The 18,271-nt window shown below is 35.2% G+C and overlaps 1 protein-coding gene and 1 non-coding gene across 7 annotated transcripts in view; both read right to left on the bottom strand.

Moving 5' to 3' along the window:
- KANSL1L (KAT8 regulatory NSL complex subunit 1 like) overlaps positions 1-18,271 on the bottom strand; it is a 113,979-nt gene that overhangs the window by 38,811 nt on the left and 56,897 nt on the right. For all 6 annotated transcript variants that reach the window (XM_024563832.3, XM_024563833.3, XM_053919031.2 and 3 more), the window contains exon 6: positions 9,103-9,307. In XM_024563832.3, the coding sequence (XP_024419600.3) occupies positions 9,103-9,307 (205 nt within the window). The remainder of the gene's footprint in view (positions 1-9,102; positions 9,308-18,271) is intronic.
- On the bottom strand, positions 1,216-1,327 carry LOC112308125 (U6 spliceosomal RNA). Its single transcript, XR_002975125.2, has one exon. It is a non-coding gene; the product is annotated as a U6 spliceosomal RNA (small nuclear RNA).

The raw sequence follows: 18,271 nt of genomic DNA on the forward strand, positions 1-18,271 counted from the left end.
AACTCCAATCTCTACCTACTCCCTCACATAGCCTTTTGATCTGCCCCTGTGCCACAAATCTCTCTCCTTTCTCTGATAAGGATACCAGTCACAGGATTTAGGGCCCATCCTAAATCTAAAACGATCTTATTTCAAGACCATTAACTTAATTACATCTACAAAGACTGTATTTCCAAATAAGGTCACTATACTGGTTTGCTAGGTCTGCCACAACAAAGTGCCACAGCTGAACTGTTTAAACAACAGGAATTCACTGCTTCAGAGTTCTGGGGGCTAGAAGTCAGATGAAGGCGTCAGCAGGATTGGTTTGGGGTTTTTTTTTTTGAGGACTGTGAATAAGACTCTGTTCCATGCCACTCCCCTGGCTTCTGGGTTTTGCTGCCCATCCTTGGTGGTCCTTGATTTGTAGAACTCTGACTTGAGGCTTCATTTTCACATGGCATTCACCCCGTGTGCACGCATCTGTGTCTAGATTTTCCTCTAAGGACACCAGGCATATCAGTTATGGCCCACCCTAATCACCTCATCTTAACTAATTACATCCGTAAGAACTGTATTTTCAAATAAGCTCACATTCTGAGTTCCGAGGAGTTAGGACATCAGCATAAGAGTTCTTGGGGACACAATTCAACCCACTCCACTATCTTTTTGCTTGCATGGTTTCTTTGTTTTTCGTACTTTTTAAATTTTCTTTCCTTTTTTTAAAAAAGATTTTATTTGTTTATTTTTAGAGAGGGGGAAGAGAGGGAGAAAGAGAGGGAAACATCAATGTGTGGTTGCCTCTCACATGCCCCCAACCGGGGACCTGACCCACAACACAGGCATGTGCCCTGACTGGGAATCAAACCGGCGACCCTTTGGTTCGCAGGCTGGCACTCAATCTACTGAGCCACACCAGCAGGGGCTAAATTTTATTTCTTAGTTACAATATACATTCAATATTAGTTTCTGAGGTACAGCATAGTGGTTAGACAATCATATACTTTACAAAGTTTTCCCCAATATTTCCAGTTCAGCTGGAACCATATATAAAACTATCATATTTTGCATGTATAATGTGCCCATTTTTGCCCAAAGTTTTTAGGGAAAAATAAGGATTGTACTATGTACTATGTACAGCATTGTACATAGGCATAATGATCACATACCATGGGTGTAACAATAAGTACAACAGTATATAACGTGCACACAAACATGGGTGCACATTACACACGGAAAAACATGATATGAGATGCTTTACAAATTCGCGTGTCATACTTGTGTGGGGGCCATGCTAATCTTCTCTGTATTATTAGAGTTTTTGTCTACGTGCTGCCAAAGCGAGCGCTCTTTCAGGGTTTCTAATAGAAGTCAGCTGTAATTCTTATCCTTGTTCTTCTACAGGCTAGATGTTTTCCTCCCTGCTTTTTTTTCAAGGTTTTCTGTCTTCAGTCTTCTGCATTTGGAATATGTTATGCCTAGGTGTTTATTTTCTCATATTTATCCTGCTTGAGTTTCCTGCATATGTGGTTTGGCGCTTGTCATTAACTTTGGACAATTCTCTGGTACTATTACTTCGAATAGTTTTTTTGCTCCATTCTCTCTTTTACTCCTCCTGGTGTTTCAATTATACATTTGATATACCTACCATCTGAAATTGCCCCAGAATTCTTGGCTGTGCTGTTCTGGTTTTTTTCCATTCCTTTTTCTCTTTGCATTTCAGTTTGTAAAGTTTCTATTAACCTATCTAAGCTTGCCAAATCTTTCCTCAGCCATGTCCAGTCTACTGATGAGCCCATGAAAGGCGTGCTTTATTTAGGTTACAGTGGTTTTGATTTCTAGCATTTACTTTTGATTTTTCTTCAGAGTTTCCATCTCTCTGCGTACATTACCACTTGTTCTTGTATGTATTGTACTTCATCTGTTAAAGACTTTAACATATTAATCATTGTTATTTAAGAGAACTGATCATATTTGAACTTGGCTCTGATGATTTCTCTCTTCAGAGTGTGTTTTTCCCAGCATGCCTTGTAATTTTTTGTTCAAAGTTGGACATGACGTATCAGGTAACAGGACTGAGATACACAAGCCCTAAGATGTTATGTTAATCTGGCTACCAGTTGGACTATTTTTAATGTCACTCTAGTTGTAGGTGCCAGAAGCCTCAAATTCCCATAGTGTCCTGATTTTTGTCTCCCCTATTGACTTGTGAGTTCCTGAAGTACTCCTCCTCAGAAAGAGTCTCTGCCTTATGGCTGTGTAACCCACTGTTACACTGCAGTCTTGTTGGTTGGTGGCAAAGTGTAGGGGAGAGGACGCACATCTAGTATAGCAGCACCATTTTGTATGACCTTATGATTAAATCTCAGTCTTTGAGTGGGTCTGTGTTCCTGGTCTGTGACCTTAACAGGTGTTTCCTACTTTCCACCCCCATTCCAACATAGATGAAACAGAAAGACTACCTGGCACAGGAGTGGGAGAAATGCTCTTCTCCCAGGAATAAGGCTCTGGTAAAATCTTTTCCCCTGAAGAGTAAGCCTTGCTTTTGACAATACTCTGGGCTTATTTCATAAATGTTACACTACCCCTTCCGTACCAGAGCCACTATGAATCATTCTTGTCTCTTCACTGTTGCAACTTAGTGGGTTGCCTAGAAGTGAAGTCCATGAAAGTGTGGGAGGTTCCTGAGTGTGGTCCCGCACTCTCAAGCTAGTCCACACTCAACATCTTGCAATTCATCAAAAGTACCATGTAAGTGATCCTAGTTCACTTGCAGTGACTTCACGGATACTGTGGCTTCTGTTCCAGGTAAGCAGACTGTGGCTGTGACTCTCTGTGTTGCTACTCTCCATATTTCGGAATGGCAGTTTGCTCTGCAACCTCAATTCTCTAACAGGTCCATAAAAAGTCCTGCCAACTCTTTAATAGTATGATGACTTGTTTTTGTGACTTAAACATAGTTGTTTGCAATGAGATTGATAATCTACTGGGTTGGCCAAAAGTCCACTTAGTTTTTTATGCAAAATAAGACACATTTTTCATTTTCACCAATAACTTTATTGACTTGGATATTTTGAGTATGTTGGCTATCTCTGGCTATTGGCTTCTACTAGGTAGAGGCCAGGGATGCTGCTAAACATCTTCCAATGCAGGAGACAGCCTGACAGCAAAGAATTATTTGGCCAGCAGGTCAATAGGACCAAGAAACTTCATAAACCACTTAGACACATTTGATCAGTCACAGCACCTTCTCCATACACGGCACAAATCTTTTTTGTGTTTCAGCTGTGTTTTTACCTTTCTTAAAATAATAAAGCCTAATTATTGTTGCATATTTTCTTCCATATTCAATATTAAAATGGCTGCACAAAAATTCACCAATTTTGAAAGTTTTTTTAAATACATGCTGATATGACAGCTGTCACAATACAGTCAAAAAAATCATTTCAAATGAAGCTAAGGACAATTAAACACTACTGGAGCCATCTTACAGAAAAAAACTATGTGAAATTTTTTGCCAACCCAATACTATATGCTACCTAATAGCAAAGACTGCCACATCTCACTATTGCCCTTCTATTAGCTTTTCTTAACCAGTACTCTAGTAAGAGTTAAATGCTATAGAAAATGATTTTTTAATTATTTTTTCAATTCTTCCAAAAATATTACATTGTTACTACCATTCTAGACACAGAGGGGTTAGTTTATTACTGTATTTTTTGACCTATAAAACGCACTCCCCCGCCCCAAATTTGGGAGGAAAATGGGGGTGCATTTTAAAGACTGTAGCTTACCTGGCTCGCTGGGAGGGTGGGGGTGGTGGTAGAGCGTGGTTTTTTTTTTCCTATTTTCCTCCTCTAAAATCTAGGTCTTATGGTCTGGTGTGTCTTATAGTCCGAAAAATACGGTACATAAAATGAATGGCTTAGCCACTTTACCCCTTAATATTTCAATATGTATTTGCTAAAGTAATGATATTTTCTTACACAAATTCAAAATAGTTATCACATTGAAGAAATTCCACATTACTGCAATATTTTATATGATCTACCATTACAGTCCACCTTTGTCAATTATCCCATTAATTTTTTCCCTCCAAAAGAATTCTGATTTGGATCATATATTCATTTGGTTACCCCCATCTTTTACGTCTCTTTGAATCTCTTACAGTTCCTCGGCCTTTCTTGGCTTTCATGACATTTCACATTTTTTCTTAAAGAATATAGGCCACTTGTCATTTTTTAATAGGATGTTTCTGATTTTGGCTTTGTCTGCCATGTTTTCTCATGACTAAATTCAGGTTATATCCCTGGTCAGAATACTACATAGCAATATTGTGTCCTCAGTTTTGGTCACTCAGGTGAGGTTATTACCTGGATCTCTACCATATAGTTAAGACCATACAAATGCCCTGCTCCTCATCAAATTTCTCAGTCCTGATGCCAGATTTTTCACCTACTTATGATGTTTGCCCAATCAGTCTTTAATATGACTACTGCAATGATTCTCTAATTTCACTACTTACTCCACATTTATGAATCAGCATTCTATTGTATGTTAAAGTTCACCCAGTCCCCTTTTGATCAGTTTCTCACTCTCCTTCTTTAGTATAGACTAATGGCTTCCTACTTTTTCAATGATTCATTACTGTCCTTAGTTATCTGAATGCTCCAATAGTCCCAGATTTGACCAGTGGAAGCTTCTGCAAATCAGCTCCCAGATTCTTTTGTTATGCACCCATCATCATTTTTTGAGCATGTCCTCTTTTCTGGTAACATGAAGATGTGCCAGGCTTATCTAGTATCTCCTTTTTCCCAGCCCTGGAAATACACATTTCTCCAAAGATCTCTGATCCTTCCAGTAGGGAATGGTATTAGTGCCAGGTGTGCTCACTGCTATTAGGGTAGTTTGAGTCTGGACCTGTCATAACCAATCTGGTAGCCATTATGCACATGTGGCTATTTAAATCAAAACTAATAAAAATAAATTAAAAATTCAGTTCTGCAGTTGTACTAGCCGCATCTCATGTGCTCAATAACTCCGTGTAGTTAATAGTTGCCCTGTGAGTCAGCACAAATGTTTACACGGCATTTCCAGCATTACAGAAGTTCTATGCACATTACTGTTCTAGACTCTTCCACAGGGCAAATTTAGGCAACACCGACACACACATACAAGTTCTCACTCTCCATTAAATTTTAAAGATCTTCCTACGTTCTACTACATTGTTTCTCATTATTAAACAATTATTTGTTGAGCACATGCTACCGGACAGTTACTGTTCAAGGCCCTATAGATTTAGAAATGTAATTCTCTGTTCTCTAAAAAATTAATGTGGACTTCCAGTCAAGATGGAGGCAGAGGTAGACACACTTCACCTCTGAACACAACCACAAAAAGAATTACAACTAAATCTTAACAAATAACAACCAGAACTGTCAGAAAATCGAACTGTATGGAGTACAACCACAAAGAACTTAAAGAAGCCACATTCATGAAACATGTAGGAGGGTGGGAGACATGAAGAGGCGAGGAGGTGCAATGTGGCATGGAGAGGTGGTGGTGGCAGAAGGAGCATGGGCAGTCCACATTCTCTGTGGTGGATAAGAATTGGGAGGTATACCTTGGGAGTGAGTGATCTCAGCCTCAGGCCAGACTGTACGGCCCAGGGTTCCAGCACCGGGTAGATAAATCCCCATTACCTCTGGCTGTAAAAACCGGTGGGGATTGGGGTGGCAGAAAAAACTGCCATATTTTCAGGAAACTTTGCTTAAAGAGCCTGCACAGTCTTAAAACGTACACAAACCCACCCACGCTGGGATTCAACACCAGGGCAACAGCTGGAAGGGTGCCAGTTGCATATAGGGAGTGGGTCAAGTAACTTGAAATGGGACAAATGCCAGGCAAACCCCCAGAAGCCAGGCAGTGGCACTGTCTCCTCTCCAAGCCCTCCCCACACACAGAATGTGAAGAGAATTGCCCCACCCTGGCGAGTATCTAAGGCTCTGCCCCATATAATTTACAGCTGCCCTGTAAAAGGAGTCAAAGCAGCTCTACTGAATACACAGAAACAAACATAGGAAGGCTGCCAAATTGAGAAGGCACAGCAATATAGCCCAAATGAAAGAACAGAACAAAACCCCTGAAAAAGAAGTAAACCAAACGGAGATAAGCAACCTATCAGATGCAGAGTTCAAAACACTGGTGTGATCAGGATGCTCACTGAGTATGTCAACAACAGAAAGGAAGAAATGAAAGTATACCAAGTGAAATAAAGAAAAATCTACAGGGAACCAACAGTGAAGGGAAGGAAGCTGGGATTCAAATCAACAACTTACAACATAGGAAAGAAAGAAACACTCAACCAGAACAGAAAGAAGAAACAAGAATTAAAAAAAAAAAATGAGGACAGTATAAGAAGACTCTGGGACATCTCCAAACGTGCCAACATCCAAATCATAGGGGTGCCAGAAGGAGAAGAGGAAGAGCAAGACATTGAAAACTTATTGAAAAAATAATGAAAGAACACTTCCCTAATTTGGCAATGGCAGTAGACATACAAGTCCAGGAAGCACAGAGTCCCAAATAAGTTGGACCCAAAGAGGACACACCATAATTAAAATGCCAAAGGTTAAAGATAAAAAGAGAATCTTAAAACCAGCAAGAGAAAAACAGAGAATTACCTACAAAGGAGTTCCCATAAGACTGTCAACTGATTTCTCAAAAGAAACTTTGTGGGCAAGAAGAGACTAGCAAGACATATTCAAATGAAAAGAAAGCAAGGACCTATAACCTAGATTACTCTATCCAGCAAAGCTATCATTTAGAATTGAAGGGCAGATAAAGTGCTTCCCAGACAAGGTAAAAGTAAAGAAGTTCATCATCATCAAGTCATTATTATATGAAATGTTAAAGGGAACTCTGTAAGAAAAAGAAGATCAAAACTATGAACATTAAAATGGCAACAAATTCACAACCATCAACCACTGAATCTAAAAGGAAAACAAAGTAAAGAAGCAGAACAGGAACAGAATCACACATGTGGAGATCACTTGGAGGGTTATCAGCTGGGAGGTGAAGGGGAAAATGGGGGAAAAGATGCAGGGATAAGAAGTACAAATTAGTTGGTACAAAATAGGCAGGGGGATGTTAAGAACAGTACAGGGAATGGAGAAGCTAAAGAACTTATATGCCTGACCCGTGGACATGAACTAAGAGGGGGATTTCTGGAGGGAAGGTAGTACCAGGAAGAGGGGTGCCAAAGGGGGAAAAATTGGGACAACTGTAATAATATAGTCAATAAATTACACTTCAAAATTAAAATGTAGAATATAGTGAAAAATAAAATATTTAAAAATATAAAAATGTAATAAGACAGAAAAATGGTTATTATAAAGTGATATATTATTATAATATAGGACATTATATCAACATATACGTCAATATGTATGTCAAGGAAGGCTTCCTGAGAGGAATAAGGATAACTCTGGGGTGGGGGCATTTGCTATTACCCATCAGTTTTTTCATCTCTGTTCCAATTATTCATTTAAAATGCCTTCTTTATTTCTCCTATACTTTTTCAAAATTCTGTTTATCTTTGAAAGCCGATCTTTTATGATACATTTCTTAATACCTTTAACCGGACTAAGTCCCCTCCCAAACCCCAAAATATACTATCTTTACTGATTTCAAGCACACAAAGTTTTGGGTTTTGTTATCAATGTAGTGGGTTCTGAGAATCTAAGAGCATAAGCTTTGGAATCAGACTTGTTGCTTAATAGCTGTGTGACCTTGGGCAAGCTACTTAATCTACCTAAATCTCAATTTCTGCATCTAAAGGTAGGATTGGTAATAACTCATTTATATTTTTATGTTTGAGGATTAAATAAAACAATGTACTGAAAATGCTTAGTACTGTGACTGGAATACAATAAATTATATGGTTTACTAGTAATGATAATCTTACAGTTATTCCTTCCCTTTTTTGCTGAAAGTTCTAGATTTTTCACACCTTTCCTGGGCAATCTTTACATTATCAAGGCATGTATATAGCATGTTAGTAACATCTAGCTAATCCCCTAAATTATTCAAGCAGACTCATCCCAGTCTGTAAATTATGACATGTTCACATGTAAAATATTTTAGATAGACAATATTTGTAACTATGAAATTATAAAATCAATTTCAAAAATATTATTTATCTATTGCTTATAGCAACTTTTAAAAAGCCATTAAATATGATTTCACATATAAAATTATTAAATAAAAATATTTCTCATTTGGTAAATTCTGAAATAAAACTTAATTTAAAAAATATTTTCATGTCAGTGAAGTATACTAGTAAAATCTGAACTACTAAATGGAAAAAATCAATCTATTAATAAAAACCAATTTGTCAGAATCCACATTCCTATTTCTAATTGGACCCTATAAAACCATACTTACAATTGGTTACTAATGAAATAAAGCATCGTGATATTGATACAATATATTTAAAATACTTAATATAGTTATTATAAAAATAGAACTAGAGAAAACTTTGCCCTTCATCAGTTTGTTTAGGTATGCATGGAAGATATTTGGCTAACTTTTTGTTAACAAATAATAAATATGCTTTTCAAAATGAGTGCTTTCCATGAAGTGTATTTTGCGAAAAGTGTAAGCATGGATGTGTAAAATTCATTCTAGAAAAAAATATGGAATGCTCGCCAGGATTAGCAAATGCCAAACCTGAAATGGAGAAAAATGCCATCTCCTCTAAAATAACTGACATCTGTGAAAATTTTTACTTTTGTCTTTACTAACAAAGACAAATATGTAGAACACTTATGTTTTCCTTACCAGTAAAATTTAAAAAATCACCTTGATATGTAGTTTTCCTTCAAATTATTTTAAGTATAATAGTGGATTAAAAAAATGGAGATGTGAGAAATTTCAGAAATTTAAAAAAATTATTAAATCCCATTAGTATACTGTCAAAACCTATTCTATCAGTTATAAATGATATTATTTAAAACTTTCTAGATGTAATTATTCTAAATAACAGTGAACAATCCAGATCCTCTTTCCATAAAATATATTCATAATAAAATCTCTATTCATGTTTCCCAAAGGCAACCTTACCTGCGGAGTCCAATAAAAAGTAGGGCTCAATCTGTAGAGTTTTCGTTTGTGGAAACTCTGAAGTGGCCTTGTTCGAGCTGCTGTGCTCATGAGAGTCAAGGATGGAGATTTCAATCTTGTCCTGTCTTTTTTCCTTTTCTTACTGTGCTTCTGGTTAAGTAACCAGCTACTCGAGGAAGAGAGCTCATCTAAATTCTCTGAAGTACTGAAATGCCATGAAATAATTGGGGAGTAGAGGGAATAAAACAAAACAAACAAACAAAAAAGACAAAGAAAACTAAATGTAAATTGCCTTAATCTATTATGACAGAAGAGTATTTATTTTAGCCAACTTTGTGGTAACAATTGGTGAAAGAATCGATATTAATGAGGAATTACATATTCAAGTTATAGAAATAACTTTTACTTCTATTTTCTCCTGCAAAACAAATGTCCCATAGGTTAGAGATGCTCACATGAGTTCACCAGTACAATGGAAGTGTTCACTGTAACTCAGTAATTCATGTATACCATACAGTGTTGTAACTATTTAAATTATTTTTTTTGCATATGGGTGAAATTACACAGGATTGTAGGTTTAAAACACAGCCAAGCTCATCACTGCATTGTTAGTTGCTCTTAAGCACTACATACTGTTTTAGTGAATTTTGAAAAAAAGAGGCAATCTTACTATATTTTGGAAATTTTTAAAACTTATGATATAGAAGTCACAACTACAGAATAATGAAAAAGCTCACACAAACTACATATGAAAAGACATATTAAATTTATAATTATTATTCATATTAATTTTAAACATTATATTTAAATATTTTAAAACATCAGAACATCCGGAGAAAGTCAGTGCTTATTGCAAATGCTTATTGCAAAATGAAAAGTCAATGCTTATGTAAATTTAACTTTGTTTAATCCAGTACATTATATACAAAATAATTAAACTTTTCAGTCACTATAACACATCAATTTCAACATCACTTATGCAGACAGAAGCTACTCCATTTAGTACTCTAAAATGAACAAGTCAATTTGCTATATGTAATACACATGTTCTAATCAGCATATAAGTTCTAAATGTGCTATTTGGTTCAAGTACAATCAATATTTCATGGTAAATGTGAGATACGGCTTTTCTATAGCACTATCACTGGTCTCCCCTTATCTATCTATACTTTTCCCCTCCAGTACCTTCTATACCAGTCCTCTGGGAAAATAAGCCTGATCCTGCCATGCCTTTTCCTTCCATGCCCACACTGCTCAGAATCTCTCAAAGCCTTCCCACTGCTCTTGAGACAAAAATCCTCAATGTGAAAGGCCCTAACGGGTCTGGCCCCCGCCGTCATTCTGCTGTCCCATCTCGCACCACATTTCCTCTCGTTCCCACTGTTCCAGCCATACCGCCTCATTTCATTTCCAGTAACTCACACTCCCCATAACATAATATAGTCATATGTTATTCCTGCTTCCTAGAATTGTCTCACATCCTCCTTCACCCACTTAATTTCCAATAATCATTTGACCCTCAGTTCAAAAGTAAGTTCCTCAGGGAAACCTTTAAACCTTTGCCAGTCTCTCCAAATACTAGGTCAAATCACTTTATGAGCTCTGATAACACTGTTCAGCCTTACTTCATAGCATTTTCCATGGTGACAATTTTACATTATTTGTGTAGGTATCTGATTAATGTTGGTCTCCCTTTAAGTAGTGTAGATACTGTTTATTTTCTTTACCTTGTTATCAGAATTTCCTGTTATCTTAGAAAGATAGACATATTTGCACTGCCTTGAGTTCCATTCTAAATCTTTAACTCTTTGGTTTACAAAAGTTACTTTTTGATAGTAAGATATAATGTATCTTATTTTATCTTATAATCAAATAATAAATTTATAAGAATAAGCAGATGAGAGCTACAAGATGTTTTGATTTGTAAAGAAACGGCATTAATCAAGTCTAAAAAATATCTGAGAGTTTTATCTAAAAATATAATCACAAAGTCCTGACTTCATGTTTTATTAACACTGTTTAATTTCTCTAAGTCATTTAATGACTTTCTGAAAGCACTGGTTTCTATTACAATCCTAGAAAATCTGGATGATAACAACGGGTATTGAATTTGCCTTTACAGAGTATAAATAGAGAGCTTCAAGTGAACTTTTTAAACAATCGATTTCTATACTCTGGTTACTACAGGACCAAAGGCCCAGAAGTGAGTTAGTTAATCTTTTACCTGACATTTTACTATAAATCACTACCAAAATCAATTTCTGCAAATAGTATGTTCTCATGTGATCATTAGTAAATAAAACAACCTGAAGATATCGGCACATAGGGATATATATTCACTTCTTGGTCATCTTGGTGGTGGCAGTAATGGTGGATAGATGGGGAAGGACAGTCTAATTTTAAACTGACAAAGCTAAAATTTTTCATAGTAAATTATTTAAGTATTTAATAACTTTTCCTTAAACCAAACTGTGTTCTTAGAAGGACTAGAGTAAATATCATGATGTTCTGTTCAAATACCTTTAGTAAAAAAGAAACTTATGGACCTGGTTATGAATTTAGAATGCTAGAACCATAGAAGCATAGGAAAGATTTCATGAAGTTATTTTTAATTTCAGTGAATAGCAGAGAATAAATATTCAACACAGAATTTAAAAATACTATTTTAGACTAGTGGTTTAACATTCTCCCCACATGTACTTGGTCTCATATTTAAACACACTTAAGAAAAAGCAGAAATCAATCATGGAAAAGAGAATCAGAATGTGCATTCTCAAAGAGATTATGATAGACTCGACTCCAGTTTCCCATACATTCATGTACACAAAAACCCACGACCCACCACACTGCTTTCCGTAACGCCCTCACAAAATGTACATTCACCAGGAAATTCAAAATGTGACCTTATTTGGAAATACAGTCTTTGCAGATGTGATTAGGTAAGATGAGGTCATGCTAATTAGGGTGGGCCCTAAATCTAATCACTGATGTCCTTATAAGAAGACAAAGAGAAGACCCACCCAGGGAAGAATGCCACGTAAAGACTGAGGCAGAGATGGGAGATGGTATATAAGCCATAGAGCACCAAGGACTGCCGCCAACCAGCAGAAGCTAGGAAAAGACAAGGAAGGGTTCTTCTCTAGAACCTTCAGAGAGCATGGCCCTACCTGACACCTGGATTTTGAGCTTCTAGCCCCTAGAACTGTGAAAGAATAAGTATCGGTTATTTTAAGCCAACAAATTAGTGGTGATTTGTTAAAATAGCACTAGGAAACTAATATATCCATAAAAATACACACCTAAGAATATTGTTTTTCCATAATTTGTAATCTCTACTTCAACTCTCCTTTTCACCACTTGGAGTTCTGTGGTGAATTCAACCAGTACCAACTAAGGTAGGCAGCAACCTTTCCCAAATATTCCCTGATGCCCAATGTCCTGCCAATAGTTGAATTTATGACATTCTTTTCCTTTAATGGTGTTTGAAGAAGTAAATGCATCATAGACTTAGGTAACTCAATGATGGTTAGGATCATAGTAACCAATTTTAAAGAAATTTATAAAATCAAACTTACATAAACTTACTAAAATGGCCCACTAGGGGCATTATTTATCCTCCAAGTGGCAAAAAGAAATACCTCTCTCAAATGACTAATAGATCAACATCCAGGCATTATCTAGTAGAGAGAAAACAGAGCCTTAACTAGGATAGTTCCCCTCCCTTGGGTATTAAGTAGCGGAACTATGCCCCTTACTGAAAAATACAAGTCTCTTCAAATCTAGCAATAAGAAAATGTGTTAATGTATACTGTAAAATGGCATTCTAAATTAGATGTGGTCACTCTAAAAAATTTAGGCATATACCTCTTCTAAAAAATGAAGGCACATCTTAATGCAGCCATTAAAATGGAAAAAATATTTTAAGTATAAAAAGCTTCAGATAATTCAAATATCATATTAAAATAAGATACAAAATTCTAATAGATCTCCATTATAAAAATAACAGGAAGGAAATATATCCTGAACAATATAAGTGATTCCCATTTTATTCTTAACATTTTGTGAATTTTCTAGTTTTCCTACAATAAGCTTATACTATTTTTATAAGAAAACAAAAAAATGCCATCCAGAAATTAGTCTTTTTTGCATTAAGGGAATTCTAGAGTAGCTAATAGAGAATAAAAGACTTCAGAAACATAATAACGAAATGTAATATGGATTTTCTTTAGATTCTGATTCTAACAAATTAACCATAAAAAGATAATTTTGAGACAGCTGGGAAAATTTGAATATGGATACAGAATTTCATGATAGTAACAAATTATGGCTCTTACATAAGAATAATAAGCACATGATTACATGATGGTATGTTTAAAAAGCTTATCAAAGAAATATACAGAAGTATTTACAATTAAGATAATAATTGATAGAATTTGCTTTGATAAAGTCCATAGGGAAAATTGTGTCAGGAAGGGAAACAGCTGAAATGAATTACCAAAATCTTGAGAATTGTAAATGCTGGAAATGTATGGATTCACTTTACTACGCTTTCTATACGTTAAAGCTTTCCATAATAAAAGGTAGAGAGAAAAAGAGACCACTGTTGCAGTGCTATCTGCCTCTTAACTTCATGTGGGACTTCCACAGGAAGCTGGTAGAATAGTTATATTTTCCTGAGAAATGAGACATAAAGGTTGTCAAGTATTTCTAGCTAATACATAGTTTGGGAGATACAGTTCAGTTTCTTCAGTGTAACCTCTGAGCTGTTTTCTGACATATGAGATAGTTTAGAATTGGGACTTTGTTTTACTAATTACTGTTTTTCATTTTAAAAGAAAATCTGTCAATTAAAAACTTAAAAAACATGAAAACTAAAATACTTTTCAAAATCCCATCACCTTATAAACACAAACACAGCTTTCAATAAAATTTTGGTTTATAGCCTTCAAGTCAGTTCTTTTTCTATAAAATCATATTGTACAATGAGTTTGTTATCCTGATTTTCCCCCTTAACATTCTAAAATAAGCATGTTCACATATGATTACATACTCTCTATACACATAATTTTTAATAGTTACATTGCATTGTATCCAGTGGTTTTATAGCAATTTATTTAAATATCCCCTATAACATTAGGGTTTAGACTTATATTAATAGAAGTAAAAAGGGGAAAGCAAATTTTTATAAAAGAAAATAATTCCTACTGCCATTACTTTAAAAACACAGCAGGGGTAGTTTTATTTCCTTACAGATGTCACATACATCTAACTAACACGATAATGTCATTCATAGTCACCTAAAATTATGTTGAAAACGTCAGCCTGGAATATGCTGCTAACAATATTTTCTTATATCTGAAAAGTGAATGTAAAATATTATGGGGGTAAAAGAAGTACTTGATATGTGATTAGTTTGCCAGTTTTTCATTTAGGATACCTAATTAGAAAGAATGACTGCATTCCATGAGATAACTGCCATTAGTGGAAATAAATAGCATGGCAGTGATTCGCTGAAATTTAATTTCACATCATATTCTGGGACTCATTAAAGCAAAACAAACATCAACAACAATAAAAATCAAGACATTATTTCAAGTAGAAATTCACTTTCTCGGAGATAATGCCCCATGGCGTAAACAAGAATCCATTTACAACATTTTATCTTCATTTTAGAGTACGAGATCTAAAAACCAATAACTATCTCTATGATGATAAAGCATAAAGCTTCATTTGTTTGAAGACTTAATTGGTTCAGATGAACCATTCCTGGTGACTCATCCTGGTGACTGCTGCCAAGATTAACAAAGCTTAAAAAAAAAAAAAAGATTCTGACTTCTGAGACATGCTGCCTCTAAATTAGATGGGGGTTGGGAATCAATGACTAACAAGTGGACAAACAGGTGCCCTGTAAAACAGTTAACCAAGTGAATTTACTTTAGACACTGTGAGAAAGTACCATTAGGATATATTAAAAAACTGACCTTAAAACTTTTAGAAATTATATTAAACAGTAAGTTCTAAGTGGTTCACTAAAAACAATAATATACAGAATAGGTAGCCAAAAATTCAAAATGTAAATTTCTTCTAACCTACTTATACACAAAAATTACATGATATAAGGCTAGACTACATAGGCTTTTATTAAATGAACTTCACTTATGAGATTACTTATGTAGCAATCTCAACTATACAGAATACAGCTGGAATTGCAAAAGCCTTTTAAATAACCTAAAAAGATCTCAGTAAGCCCATGCAGGAAAGCTCACTCTTGTTACTATTCAGAGAGGGCTTCTCTTGTACTAGAGAATGTCTCTTAACTATGCTACTAATACACCTACCACTTTGGCCATCTGATTTTCTAGTCCAGAGTTAAATTAGATGAGAGGAAGCAGAACTGCAGGAAACAGCCATGAGAGCAACAACTAAAATATCAATCCATGAGGAAGAAGAAACAAATATAGAATGCTAATTACCTGAAGGAAATCCTGAAAGATATTTCATTCACTCAGCAAATATTTATTCATGTTCATGATGTGACTCTTACTGATCTAGATGCTAGGAAAACAGCAATAAGATGGACAAAAAAAAGTCCTACTCTTACGAAGTTTACATTTTCATCCAGGAAGACAGGTAATAAACAAGTAAAAATAAATAAATAAAATACCACAATTGTTATCTCGCTTGATCCTCACAACAAGCAGAATGTCCTCATTTTCATTGTGATTTATAAAGTTGCCCAAGATCACAAGGCTACCAAATGGCAAAGTTGGGACTTATCTCAGATCTGATTCCAAAGTGGTATTTTAACTTTTCTTCATAGCACTTGATCAGGGTATACAATTATATTTATTTGTGCAGTTATTAGGTTGATATCATTTCTCTCTAACTAGACTCTGTACTACAAGGACAGAGACCACAACGCGTTTTTTGTTGTTGTCCAACATTGTATATGCAGTGTGTATGGATGTATGTGTGTATATTATCTCCACGACGCCCAATCCAATGCCTGCACACCCAAGTCATTCAGTAGGTATTTGTTAACTATTAAATGAATTATTTTACAGATCTACAACTATTAATCTTAATAGCTCCTGAGGATGTGGTCATAGTGATGAATCTGAGTTATCAAAAGGAAAAGGAATTAAATCAGTATCATCTAAGAGGCAATGTGTAATAAATTTTACTCAAACAATACTTTCCAAAGGGTTTATCTCAAAGTATTTTGCACTTGAAGTGAATCATCATTCCTCCTACTGTCTTGGGTATGTCCTTCCATAATACCTTCTGGACTGTTCTTAAGGTTACTAACACATGTTGGGTAATTTCTCTCTATTCACTAAATCTCTTGATTTAAGCTCACATAAAATTACATCATCAAAAGCAAACTATAACAGTGATGTTACAAGATACATTGTAGACTGTGTTGAACCTTTATGTTTTTATTTTTCATCTGTTTGAAAAAATGAAATTCCTCAAAAACAAACATTTACTTGAAAAATATTAGCACTAGGAATATCTGTATCCCAGGAAATTTAAAGATAAAGAAGTGAAATGTAAAGAGATAAATGACTTGCTCAAGGTCACTAAACGTCTACAACAACAAAATGTAAAAAGTGTGTACTCCCATAACCACTAGTTACCCTAAAGCTACTAAATTATATATTAAAAAACTATAATTGATTAAGAATAAACAAAAATTAAAAATTTTTGAGGGGGTGGGAGAAGAGATTAAATACCCCAAGATGGTCTTTTGAGAGGTATGTTTTAGGTAATATGAGAATAAAACCCAGTAGTGTAAGTGTGTTCACACTGAATTTTAGAGTACTTGACTTAATTACAGTATTCCATACAAACTAAGCAGACCAAAGACAAGATAGCAACTTTACATCTTCCAGGAGATGTGACTCATACCTGTATGATGAATGTCTTCAGTCATAGCTGGCCCATAAGTCTTTACATGCCCTCAAATCTTTATCTTAATCCAGGCCACTTTGCAGCATTTATTCAAAAAAGTAACAACAGTTTTTAATCAATGACTAGTATGCTGCCCAATATATGAAAGAAATAACCACATCTACAACTTTAACACACATTATGTCATTACATAAAAATATCAATGGCTAATATTTTTAGACTGTTTCTATGTGCTAGGCATTGTTCTAAGAGTTTTATATAGACTATCTCATTTACTTCTTACATAAACATATACTGCATGCCTACTGTATGATAACCACATCTGGTATGCAAGACATACATTAATTTTTAGTGAATGACCTGTTGAGTTGTATACTATATTTTAATAGACCCAAAATGTATATTTTAAAATATGACTGTAGATAGAAACTGGATTAGAGCAGAGACTGAATGATTGTCAAATGCTGGTTAAGACCTTACGAAATCTTTGGAACAAAGAGACTATAAATATTTGGACACAATGACTTTAAAAACATATAAAGCAAATACATATTATTTATCATAGTAAATTATTAAACTTCCTGTTACTCTTAAATATACTTTTTTGCCTATATCTACAAATATTCTGCAACTTTCTATTATTGTAATACTATTATTAGTTTGACATTTACACTAATTTACACATTTCAGCTGAGTATGTGCCTCAGACCTTACAACTGAATATATGAGTACTTTTCAGGTCATTGGAACATTAAAAATACACTAAAGCAAAAGAACCTATTCATCCTAATGTTCATAGCAGCTCTATTTACAATAGCCAAGTGTTGGAAACAGCCTAAGTGCCCATCAGTAAGTGAATGGATTAAAAAACTGTGGTACATCTACACAATGTAATACTACCCAGCAGAAAGAAAGAAGAAGGAACTCCTACTCTTTGCGACAGCATGGATGGAACTGGAGAGCATTATGTTGAGTGAAATAAACCAGTCCGTGAAAGATAAATACCATATGATCTCATTTATTAGAGGAATCTAATGACCAAAATAAATTAATGAGCAAAACAGAACTAGAGACATGGAAACTGGGAACAGACTGACAGTTGCCAGAGGAAAGGGGGTGGGGGGGATGGTGGAAAGAACGGGAGGGATTAATCAAAGACCATGTATGCATGACCCACGAACATGGACAACAGTGTGGGGATTGACTGTGGGAGTGGGGGTGGGCTGGGCGGAGGAGCGCAAAGGGGGAAATATTG

The sequence above is a fragment of the Desmodus rotundus genome, chromosome 2, assembly GCF_022682495.2.
Source record: "Desmodus rotundus isolate HL8 chromosome 2, HLdesRot8A.1, whole genome shotgun sequence".
NCBI classification, from domain to species: domain Eukaryota; kingdom Metazoa; phylum Chordata; class Mammalia; order Chiroptera; family Phyllostomidae; genus Desmodus; species Desmodus rotundus.